Below are 12,244 nucleotides of genomic sequence, written 5' to 3'. Positions count from 1 at the left end.
TCCTAGCCTCAATCGATCCTCCTGGGAGGCCAAAGCACTGGGATTAAAGGCGTAAGCCACTGTGCCCAGCCAACCAATATATCTTTTGAGAGAGGGTCTCACTCTGTCACCCAGAGTACACTGGTATGATCACAGCTCACCGCAGCTTTGACCCACCAGGCTCAAGCAATCCTCCTGCCTCAGCCACCCAAGTAGCTGGAACTACAGGTTAGCACCATGTCCGGCTAATTCGTTTAATTTTTTTTTTTTTTTTGAGACGAAGTCTTGCTCTTATCCCCCAGGCTGGAGTGCAATGGCGCAATCTTGGCTCACTGCAACCTCCGCCTCCTGGGTTCAAGCAATTCTCCTGCCTCAGCCTCCCGAGTAGCTGGGATTACAGGCGCCTGCCACCACGCCTGGCTGATTTTTTTCTTTTTAGTAGAGACAGGGTTTCACCATGTTGGCCAGACTGGTTTCGAACTCCCGACCTCGGGTGATCCGCCCACCTTGGCCTCCCGAAGTGCTGGGATTACAGGTGTGAGCCACCGCGCCCAGCCAATTTTTAAAATTTTTTGTAGAAGCAAGGTCTTGCTATGTTGCCAGGGCTGGTCTTGAATTCCTGGGCTCAACCAATCTTCCCACCTTCACCTCACAAAGTGGTGGGATTACAGGCCTGAGCCACCATACACCCAGCTGCAACAATGTATCTTAAAAATTGTCTCCTATAAAGGTAGAGTAAAAATTTTCTGGACTAGCAGGGTGGCTCACGTTATAAGCCTAATACTTGAATACTTTGGGAGGCCAAAGTGGGAGGACTGTTTGAGGCCTGGAGTTCAAGACTAGTCTGGGAAACACAGTGAGACTCCATCTCTAGAAAAAGTTTTAAAAAATGAGCCAGGCATAGAGGTGCATGCCTGTAGTCCCAGCTACACTGGAGCCTAAGGCAGGAGAGTCACTTGAGCTGGGGAGGTTGAGGCTGCAGTAGGCTACGATCATGCCCCTGTACCCCAGCCTGGGTGACACAGTGAGACTCTGTCACAAAAAAAAAAAAAAAAAAAAAAAAAAACCTCCCTATTTTTAATCCTTTTAATTGCATAATAATTCATTATGTGGATATGCCATAGATTATTCAACCAATACACTCAATATTTTTAATACTACGTAGTATTCCACTGCACATAAATGCTATCATTGATTTTACCTGCTCACTTGGATAGATGAGCATTTAGGTTATTACCAATCCCTTGCTAATAAACTCATACTATTCAACTGAAAAAACAACTAGACATTCTTTCCAGGTGTACAGGCACAATCACCAAGAAAGACCATAAGGTGGGCCACAAAACATGAGACAGTAAAATGACAAAGAATGTATTCTGTGATAACAGAATCAAATAAAAACATTGGGAACAATAAGATGTTTCATCTGGTATAGTACTTCACACCTGTAATCCCAGCACTTTGGGAGGCCAAGGTGGTCAGATCCCTTCAGTCCGAGAGTCCAAGACTAGCCTGGGCAACATGGCAAAACCTGAAGCATCTTGTAGTCCTAGCTAGTTGGGAGGCTGAGGTAGGAGGATTACCTGAGCCCAAGAGGTTAAGGCTGCAGTAAGCCGTGATTGTGCCACTAAACTCCAGCCTGAGCAACAGAGAAAGAACCTATCTCAAAAAAAAAAAAAAACCCAGATATTTACGAAAAACATCCAATATTTGGACATTAAATCCAGAGATACTCACTCTGTGTGACAGTGAGACTTCCAACACATACACACAAACACACACACACACACAGACACAGAGAGAGACAGAGACAGAAATCCATTTAAAAAGGGAGAAAAAAAAATATATATATATAAAAAATAAATAACAAGGCTGGGCACATGCGCGCAAGCATGCGCACACACACACACACGGAGGCAGAAATCGATTTTAAAAAAAGAGAGAGAGGCCGGGTGCGGTGGCTCATGCCTGTAATTCCAGAACTTTGGGAGGCTGAGGTGGGCAGATCATGAGGTCAGGAGTTCAAGACCAGCCTGGCCAACATGGTGAGACCCCATCTCTACTAAAAATACAAAAAATAGCTGGGCGTGGTAGTGGGCGCCTGTAATCCCAGCTACTTGGGAGGCTGAGGCAGGGGAATCATTTGAACCTGGGAGGCAGAGGTTGCAGTGAGCCAAGATCACACACACCATTGCACTCCAGCCTGGGCAACAAGAGTGAAAATTAAAAAAAAAAAAAAATACACAACAGAAATCAATTAAATATAAAACAGACATTACAATAAAGAAAACTGGCCAGACGTGGTGGCTCACGTCTATAATCCCAGCACTTTGGGAGGCTGAGGGGGCCGGATCACCTGAGCTCAGGAGTTCGAGACCACCCTGGGCAACATGGTGAAACCCCGTCTCTACTAAAATACAAAAAATTAGCTGAGCTTAATAGTGCACACCTGTACTCCCATCTACTCAGGATGCTGAGGCACAAGAATCACTTGAGCCCTGGAGGTGGAGGTTGCAGTGAGCCAAGAATGCACCACTGCATTCCAGTTTGGGCTACAGAGTAAGACTCTGCCTCAAAAAAAAAATTTTTTTAATAAAGAAAATTGAAGACAAAAACTACCACTATCAGAAATGAGTAAGGGCACAGCACTAGACTCTAAAGAGAGTAAAAGCATAAGAAAATAATATGAACAGCCTTATGTAAATACATTTCACCAGTGAAATGAAATGAACAAATTCCTTAAAAGACACAAATTACCAAAACTGTCCCAAATAGAAACAGGAAACTTGAATAGCTCTGTATCAATCAAGGAAAACAATTCAGTATTTAAAACTTTGTTAGAAACTTGATGAAAATTTTAAGAAGAGATCAAAAAATTTTAATCAATAAATAAAAGAATTAAAAACCTTCCCACAAAGAAAACTCCAGACCCAGATGGCTTCACTGATAAATTCTATCAAACATTTAAGGACAAGCTCCAAAAGGCAGGAGCCATAACAGACAAAACTGACAAAAACATTTATCAAAACTTAAAATTTTGGCCGGGTGAGGAGGCTCATGCCTGTAATCCTAGCACTCTGGGAGGCTGAGGCAGGTGGATGACCTGAGGTCAGGAGTGAGACTAGCCTGGCCAACATGGCGAAACTCCATCTCTACTAAAAATAACACAAATGGCCGGGCGCGGTGGCTCATGCCTGTAATCCCAGCACTTTGGGAGGCCGAGGCGGGCGGATCACAAGGTCAGGAGATCGAGACCATCCTGGCTAACACGGTGAAACCCCGTCTCTACGAAAAAATACAAAAAATTAGCCGGGCGTCGTGGCGGGCGCCTGTGGTCCCAGCTGCTCGGGAGGCTGAGGCAGGAGAAGGGTGTGAACCCGGGAGGCAGAGCTTGCAGTGAGCCGAGATCGCGCCACTGCACTCCAGCCTGGGCGACAGACCGAGACTCCGTCTCAAAAAAAAAAAAAAAAAAAAAACCACAAATTAGGCAGGCGTGGTGGCACATGCCTGTAATCCCAGCTACTCGGGAGGCTGGAGGCAGGAGAATCCCTTGAACCTGGGAGGCAGAGATTGCACTTAGCCAAGATCGTGCCACTGCACTCCAGCCTGGGTGACAGAGTGAGAGTGTCTCAAAAAAAAAAAAAAAAAAAAAAATTAAAATTAAAATGTTGGCTCTTGGAAAGATACAGTCTAGGAGCAGTGGCTCATGCCTGTAATCCCAGCACGTTGGGAGGTGCCAAGGCAGATAAATCATTTGAGCTCAGGAGCTTAAGACCAGCCTGGGCAACATGGCAAAACCATCTCTACAAAAAAAAAAAAAAAATACAAAAATTAGCCAGGTATGGTGGTACCCGCCTGTAGTCCCAGCTACTTGTGGGGCTGTGGCAGGAGGGTCACTTGAGTCAGGGAGGTCGAGGCTGCAGTGAACCATGTTCCCACCACTGGATTCCAGTCTGAGTGACAAGCCGAGACCTTGTCTCAAAAAAAAAAAAAAGATAGAATTAAGGTGGGAAAAGACAAGCCACTAGGTGGAAGAAAAAAGTTGTAAAACATCTATCTGGTAAATAGCTTATATTTACAATACTGTATATAAAGAACTCTGACAATTTGATAAGACAAACATCCACAAAAAACAATGGGATAAAAATGTGAACAGACACTTGACTGAAGAAGATTTAAGTAAATAAGCACGTGAAAAGATGTTCAACATCACTAGTCATCAGGGAAATGCAAATTAAAACCACGATGAGGCCAGGTGTGGTGGCTCACACCAGTAATCCCAGCATTTTGGGAGGCCTAGGCGGGTGGATCACAAGGTCAGGAGATTGAGACCATCCTGGCTAACACGGTGAAACCCTGTCTCTACTAAAAATACAAAAAATTAGCTGGACATGGTGGCATGCCTGTAGTCCCAGCTACTCGGGAGGCTGAGGCAGGAGAATCACTTGAACTCAGGAGGCAGAGGTTGCAGTGAGCCGAGATCGTGCCACTGCACTCCAGCGTGGGCAACAGTGCGAGACTCCGTCTCAAAAATAAAACAAAACCCACAATGAGACAGGCATGGTGGCATATGCCTGTAATCCCAGCCTACTCAGGAGGCCAAGCAGAAGGATCACTTGAACCCAGGAGTTCAAGGCCAGTTTGGGCAAAATAGCAAGACTCTATCTCAAAACAAACAAACCACAATGAGATATTACTATATACTTATTAGGATGTTTAAAATTAACAACCATACCAAGTGTTGGTGACAATGTCAAACAAAAAGAATTCGCATACATTTCTGGTGGGAATGCAAAATGGTATAGCCACTATGGATAAACAATTTATCAATTCTTTATAAAAATTTCCATTTACGGCTGGGCACGGTGGCTCATGCCTGTAATCCCAGTATTAAAAATACAAAAATTAGTCAGGTGTGGTGATGCGTGCCTGTAATCCCAGCTACTCAGGAGGCTGAGGCAGGACAATCGCTTGAACCAGGGAGGCAGAGGTTGCAGGGAGCCGAGATCGCACCACTGAACTCCAGCCTGGGTGACAGAGCGAGACTCTGTCTCAAAAAAAAAAAAAAAAATTTACATTTATGACTCAGCAATCTCACTCTCAGGTATTTATTTACCCAGGATATGAAAACTTATGTCAAAAAACCTGTAGGCTAATGTTCATAGCACATTATTCCTAATAGTCAAAAAACAAAAATGACAAATGGCTGGCTATCAAATGAGAAACGGATAAACAAAATATGGTATATCCATACAATGGAATGTTTACTACTCAACCATAAATAAGAATGAAGTACTAGTACATGATATAACATGGATGAATCTCAAAAACATGACACTAACTGAAAGAAGCCAAACAGAAAATTCTACATATTGTGTGGTTCTATTTATATGTAATTCCAGAAAAAGTAAAAGTATAGTCACAGTTACTTTAAAATAGTTAAAATGGTAAAGTTTATGCTATGTCTATTTTATCACAATTTAAAAAATCATAATTAAACAAACAAAAAACTGCTGAATCAAGAAATATGTACTTTGTAAATTTTTAGATATTGTCAAAATGCTTCCCATTAAAAAGTATATCAATTTAGTCCGGGAACAATGGCTCACACCTATAATTCCCGCACTTTGAGAGGCTGAGGCGGGAGCACCGCTTGAGCACAGCCAGCTATTCTTATTTTGCATATGAATTTTTTTTGAGACAGAGTCTCGCTCTGTGGCCCAGGCTGGGGTGCAAGTGGTGTGATCTTGGCTCATCACAACCTCCATGCCTAGCCTGGTGTTTAAGTTTTTATACTCAAGAATATGGTGTGCTCGGCACAGTGGCTCACGCCTGTAATCCCAGCACTTTAGGAGGCAGAGGTGGGCGGGTCACGAGGTCAGGAGATCGAGACCATCCTGGCTAACACGGTGAAACCCCATCTCTACTAAAAATACAAAAAAATTAACTGGGCATGGTGGCGGGTGCCTGTAGTCCCAACTACTTGGGAGACTGAGGCAGGAGAATGGTGTGAACCCGAGAGGTGGAGCTTGCAGTGAGCCGAGGTCGTGCCACTGCACTCCAGCCTGGGCGACAGAGCGAGACGCCGTCTTACACAAAAAAAAAAAAAAAAAAAAAAAAAAGAATATGGTGTGTCGGCTGGGTGCAATGGCTCACCACCGTAATCCCAGCACTTTGATGGGTTGAGGCAGGCAGATCACCTGAGGTCAGGAGTTCAAGACCAGCCTGACCAACATGGAGAAACCCCATCTCTACTCAAAATACAAAATTAGCCAGGCGTGGTGGCACACGCCTTTAATCTCACCTACTCGGGAGGCTGAGGCAGGAGAATTGCTTGAACCCAGGAGGTGGAGACTGTGGTGAGCCAAGGTCCTGCCATTGCACTCCAGCCTGGGCAACAAGAGTAAAACTCCGTCCAAAAAAAAAAAGAGTATAATATGTCCTAGGTCTGGCATGGTGGCTCACGCCTGTAATCCCAGCACTTTGGGAGGCCAAGGCAGGCAGATCACCTGAGGTCGGGAGTTCCAGACCAGCCTGACTAACATGGAGAAACCCCGTATCTACTAAAAATACAAAATTAGCCAGGCGTGGTAGCTACTCAGGAGGCTGAGGCAGGAGAATCACTTGAACCTGGGAGGCGGAGGTTGTGGTGAGCCAAGATCACACCATTGAACTCCAGCCTGGGCAACAAGAGCGAAACTCCGTCTCAAAAAAAAAAAAAAAAATATATATATATATATATAGTGTGTGTGTCTTTCCCTTTGGTTATTTATTTATTTATTTTTTATTTTTTTGAGACAGAGATTGCTCTGTTGCACAGGCCAGAGTGCACTGGCGTCATCTCAGCTCACCGCAACCTCCACCACCTGGATTCAAGCAATTCTCCTGCCTCAGCCTCCTGAGTAGCTGGGAGTACAGGCGCGTGCCACCACGCTCAGCTAACTTCTGTATTTTTATTTTTATTTTTCTGAGACAGAGTCTTGCTCTGTCGCCTAGGCTGGAGTGCAGTGGTGCAATCTCGGCTCACTGCAACCTCTGCCTCCTGGATTCAAGCAATTCTCCTGCCTTAGCCTCCCGAGTAGCTGGGATTACAGGCACACACCACCATGCTCAGCTAATTTTTTTTTTTTGTATTTTTATTAGAGACAGGGTTTCACCATATTGGCCAGACTTGCATTTTTATTTTTTATGGTTTTTTTTTGTTTTTTTTTTTTTGAGACAGAGTCTTGCTCTGTCACCCAGGCTGGAGTACAGTGGCACAATCTTGGCTCACTGCAACCTCTGCCTCCTAAGCTCAAATGATCCTCCCACTCCAGCCTCCTGAGTAGCTGAGACTACAGATGGGTGCCACCACACTCGCCTAATTTTTGTATTTTTAGTAGAGATGGGGTTTCACCATGTTGGCCAGACTGGTTTTGAACTCCTGACCTCAAGTGATCTACCCACCTTGGCCTCCCAAAGTGCTGGGATTATAGGCCTGAGCCACCGTGCCCCGCCAATTTTTGTATTTTTAGTAGAAACAGGATTTTACCATATTGGCCAGGCTTGTCTTGAACTCCTGACCTAAAGTAATCTGCCTGCCTTGGCCTCCCACCGTGCTAGGATTACAGGCATGAGCCATTGTGCCCAGCCTCAGTTATGTCTTCTTTTACACCTTTTATAGAATTTTTAAAGTTCTCTTCATTTAAATTTTAAATTGTCCTAAACTTATTCCTGGGAATTTTATGCTTTTATTGCTATTTCATGCTTCTGACTGAAAACTTTCTGAGACAGAAATGTTATATGTATAAATGGGTCCTTTTCATCTATTAAATATTTTTTAAGTAGCTGTGTTTTTGATGTGTTTTAATAAGAATGTATTATTTTTAAAACAAGGTCATGCTATAATCTATAGATGCAAATTGGTTTAGAAATTAGGATAAAATAGCCAGGCGTGGTGGCTCACGCTTGTAATCCCAGCAGTTTGGGAGGCTGAGGCGGGTGGATCACGAGGTCAGGAGATCGAGACCATCCTGACTAACACAGTGAAACCCTGTCTCTACTAAAAAAAAAAAAAAAAAAAAAATACAAAAAATTAGCTGGGCGTGGTGGTGGGCACCTGTAGTCCCAGCTACTCGGGAGGCTGAGGCAGGAGAATGGCGTGAACCCGGGAGGTGGAGCTTGCAGTGAGCGGAGATCTCACCACTGCACTCCAGCCTGGGCAACAGAGTGAGACTCTGTCTCAAAAAAAAAAAAAAAAAAAAAATTAGAATAAAATAATCAGACTAGTGTTACACACTGAGCAGAAAATAATAAGATGAAATATTAGGTTCAGAATTCTATTAACCACTAAACAAATTTTAGGTAAGAAATGAAAGTAAACTAATGGGATTGAAAAAAAGTCAAAGTCAGAATTAAGTACTATTAATTAATGTCATCAATATTTTTATTTATATGACATGTTTTAACTTTTCTCAATAACCTAGGTCAGGCACAGTGGCTCATGCCTGTAACCCCAACACTTGGAGGCCAAGGCAGGTGGATCACCTGAGGTCGGGAGTTCGAGACCAGCCTGGCCAACATGGTGAAACCCTATCTCTATCTCTACTAGAAATACAAAAAATTAGCTGGGCGTGGTGGCAGGTGCCTGTAATCCCAGCTACTTGGGAGGCTGGGGCAGTAGAATCGCTTGAACCTGGGAGGCGGAGGTTGCAGTGAGCTGAGATTGTGCCATTGCACTCCAGCTCGAGCAACAGAGGGAAACTCCATCTCACCAAAAAAAAAAAAAAAAAAAAAAAAAAAAAGATAATCTATATGTTTTAAATGAATGAATAAATAATTTAACTTGCAGCTCTATAAGCAAGGGCATACAATTCTCCTAAGAGTTATAGTCCAGGTGTAGTCGCTAACGCTTGTAATCCCAGCACTCTGGGAGGCTGAAGTGGGCGGATCACCTGAGGTCAGGAGCTCGAGACCAGCCTGGCCAACATGGTGAAACCCTGTCTCTACTAAAAATGCAAAAATTGGCTGGGCGTGGCGACGGGTGCCTGTAATCCGCTGAGGTAGGAGAATTGCTTAAAACCAGGAGACGGAGGTTGCAGTAAGCCGAGATCACTCCACTGCACTCCAGCCTGGGTGACAGAGGGAAACTCCATCTTAAAAAAAAAAAAAGTTACAGGAGAGCACAGTAACCACATACCATGAGATTTCCATGTGTCTCCCAAGTTGGTGCTTCAGTTTTATAAAGCTCTTCAAACTGCTGTCTGTATTTTGAAACTAGTTCCTTCTCCAATTTATCAACACAGTCTGCATATTCAACCTTTAAAAAATCAAAAGAGTAAATTATACCTAGAATAAAAGGTAAATATTCAAATAAATATTAATAAAATTATTAAGATGATACAGTATAAAGAGAAGCAAGAAGACTAAACAAGCTTACCCTATAGGGGTGTCTTTCATCTTGGAAGTAAGTGAGAAGGTGTAAGACACAACGAAGAATACAGGTTCTTTCTTCATAATAATAATCTGCAATCTGAGGAACCCAAAATTCAAAATCAGTTACTCACCTTTGCACATAGGAAACTCAAGTTTCAATTTACTGATAATTTCACTTAAAGATGTGGATGCAAAAGTTCAATTTATATAAATAAGGAATCACAGAAATGCAAACATCCTGAATTAGGCCAAAATAAAGCAAAAGACATTCATAAACCAGAATACACAGGATGAAAGGAATTGTTTAATAATATACACAAGCTTCCAAAAATGTTTTCTAGCATAATTTCTCAGAGCATTCATGTAGCACACAATGCTATCAACTGGCAGGCCAAACACATAAAAACAAATATAAAAATTCCACTGATATACGTCCTAATTGCTTCTAACTAATGTACTTAGTTCTCACTAAATATAAAATAGGAAACTTCTTCAGAAGTCACAAATTACATTTTAACACGAGATCCTAAGTGAGAAGGCTGCTGGAAAGGTACTGAAGAATAAAGAAATAAAGACATACAAATTAATCCTGTTGGACTTACACCTAAAGAAAAAATATCCATGAACTTGTTCTCACCACCAGTAGCTGAAGAATCTCCTTGGGAGAAACTTCTCTACTGGGTCCAGTGGATAAAAGCATCATTTCACAAATGAGTTAATATGCTTCTTCATAAAGACCTCCATGCTTACCCAACAAAGAGTCAAAAGCCAGCAATGCTCAGGAAAATGAGGTCAAGAAGCTGTTACTCAATTTTACATCAAAGAATAGAAATGGTGACTACTACTGACCTTCAGGATTAAGGCCTGGCTCTGCCTCTCATCTTGCAGTACTGTCTGAAAAGAAAAACAGAGCAGTTAAGAGGCCATCTTTTAGGCAAAACTCAAGTAATAAAAAGATAGATACCTTCACTTCATCCTTCAAGATTATAATTGCACATTTGTTTCTACATATACTTTCCACCTTACTTTTTACCCAAATGTACCCAAACCTGTGCTCAAATCCCTCCCCTTCTCCTCTGGCCTCAGTCCTCTTATGTAAAATGAGGGGCTGGACAGGCTAGAAACTCTACCAAATCCTGGCCGGGCGCGGCGGCTCACGCCTGTAATCCCAGCACTTTGGGAGGCCGAGGCAGGCGGATCATGAGGTCAGGAGATCGAGACCATCCTGGCTAACACGGTGAAACCCCGTCTCTACTAAAAATACAAAAAATTAGCCGGGCGTGGTGGCAGGCACCTGTAGTCCCAGCTACTCGGGAGGCTGAGGCAGGAGAATGGCGTGAACCTGGGAGGCAGAGTTTGCAGTGAGCCAAGATCACACCATTACATTCCAGCCTGGGCGACAGAGCGAGACTCCATCTCAAAAAAAAAAAAAAAAAAAAAAAAGAAACTCTACCAAATCCTTATCACCTCTAATAGCCCAAGATTCTATGATTAACATGTCAGTCTTTGACCTCTCCACTCCTCCAAGTATGAAGACAGATCTCAGCTTACGTGCATATATATTCTTTACTTTTTAAAGAGATAGGGTCTCACTCTTTTGCCCAGGCTGGAGTGCAGTAGTGCGATCACAGTTCACTGCAGCCTCAAACTCCTGGACTCAAGTGATCCTCCTGCCTCAGCCTCCCAAGAAGCTGGGAGTACAGGCACAAGCCACTGCACCCAGGTCATGTTTTTTTAAAGCCTTTAGTAGGTCTTCCCTGAAAATGACTGTACCTGATCACCTACCACCAATAAAAGAATTGGTGCCAAAATCCTACATTATCTAAAACCAACAGGGAAAAAGGATAAAGGCAGAAGAAAAGAGCTGACATAAACCACAAACCTTTACTGAGTTCCGAGTACCCCTGTAGTCCTCTTGCAGGTAACACTGGAGTAACTGCACACTCTGTTCTTCATCAAGACCCTGAAACACAGAGATTTTAAGTAAGGAACAGCTCAGAAATTGCACACAAGATGCAGAGAATTTAAAGATTTGTCTTCTACAATGAACACAGGACTTGAATAAACAAAAATGCTTCTCAAAGATTCATAAAACATAACAATTCTGACTCTAATAGAAGACAAGAGCCAGTCACTGACATACAATTTTTATTACAATTAAATGTACATGCCAGAAACAACGATGCTTATTCACCAAGCACATTAATACAGCAGTAGGCATGATGTGAGCTTCCAAAATGACAAACTTAGTCACCTTAAAGACCACCACATGTCTGGTGAAGAAAACCCTATGATATGCAGTGAATGGATCAGGCAACTTTGACCTGTAACTTTTAGGGAGAAGAGCTGCAACCTGTGTATTTATAAAACAATTTAATCCCCAAAACAAAAATAAACTGAATTTTCACTATCACTAGCAACATAACCACGCACATCCACACTGCAAGTAATAAATTGAGCGAGTGCTAATTTTTACTCACCAAAAACTTGCTGATTCTTAAACCCAGTTCCTTCAATGGTGAAGCTACATCTTTATTAGCTTTCACTTTTTCAGCTGAACTTGGACTATGAAAAGAACAGTGAATCATTTCTTCATTCTCAATAGCCCACTGAGTTTAAAATAAAAATATTTTAAAATATTTTTCGTACAGACTATTTTCTGCCCTTCAGATGCCTATACACACACACAAACACACACACGCGTGCACGCGCACACACACACACACATTCACCTCTACAGACTTCATAACACAGAACTGATTATGCCTAAGTAACAAAACAAAACAAAAAAAGTGGTTAAATTACAGTTATAACAATGTTATTTGTAAACACATTAAGTTACATTATTTTT

General features: G+C 42.5%; 1 protein-coding gene across 3 annotated transcripts in view; it reads right to left on the bottom strand.

Annotated features, from left to right (window-relative positions):
* Positions 1-12,244, bottom strand: part of NUP188 (nucleoporin 188) — a 62,961-nt gene that overhangs the window by 39,062 nt on the left and 11,655 nt on the right. For all 3 annotated transcript variants that reach the window (XM_054501160.2, XM_054501161.2, XM_063650401.1), the window contains exons 4-8: positions 11,874-11,958; positions 11,276-11,356; positions 10,243-10,287; positions 9,398-9,490; positions 9,158-9,277 (exon numbers count right to left, since the gene is read on the bottom strand). In XM_054501160.2, the coding sequence (XP_054357135.2) occupies positions 9,158-9,277; positions 9,398-9,490; positions 10,243-10,287; positions 11,276-11,356; positions 11,874-11,958 (424 nt within the window). The remainder of the gene's footprint in view (positions 1-9,157; positions 9,278-9,397; positions 9,491-10,242; positions 10,288-11,275; positions 11,357-11,873; positions 11,959-12,244) is intronic.

This window comes from Pongo pygmaeus, chromosome 13 (assembly GCF_028885625.2).
Source record: "Pongo pygmaeus isolate AG05252 chromosome 13, NHGRI_mPonPyg2-v2.0_pri, whole genome shotgun sequence".
Classification (NCBI taxonomy): domain Eukaryota; kingdom Metazoa; phylum Chordata; class Mammalia; order Primates; family Hominidae; genus Pongo; species Pongo pygmaeus.
This window is presented reverse-complemented; position numbering and strand designations above follow the sequence as displayed.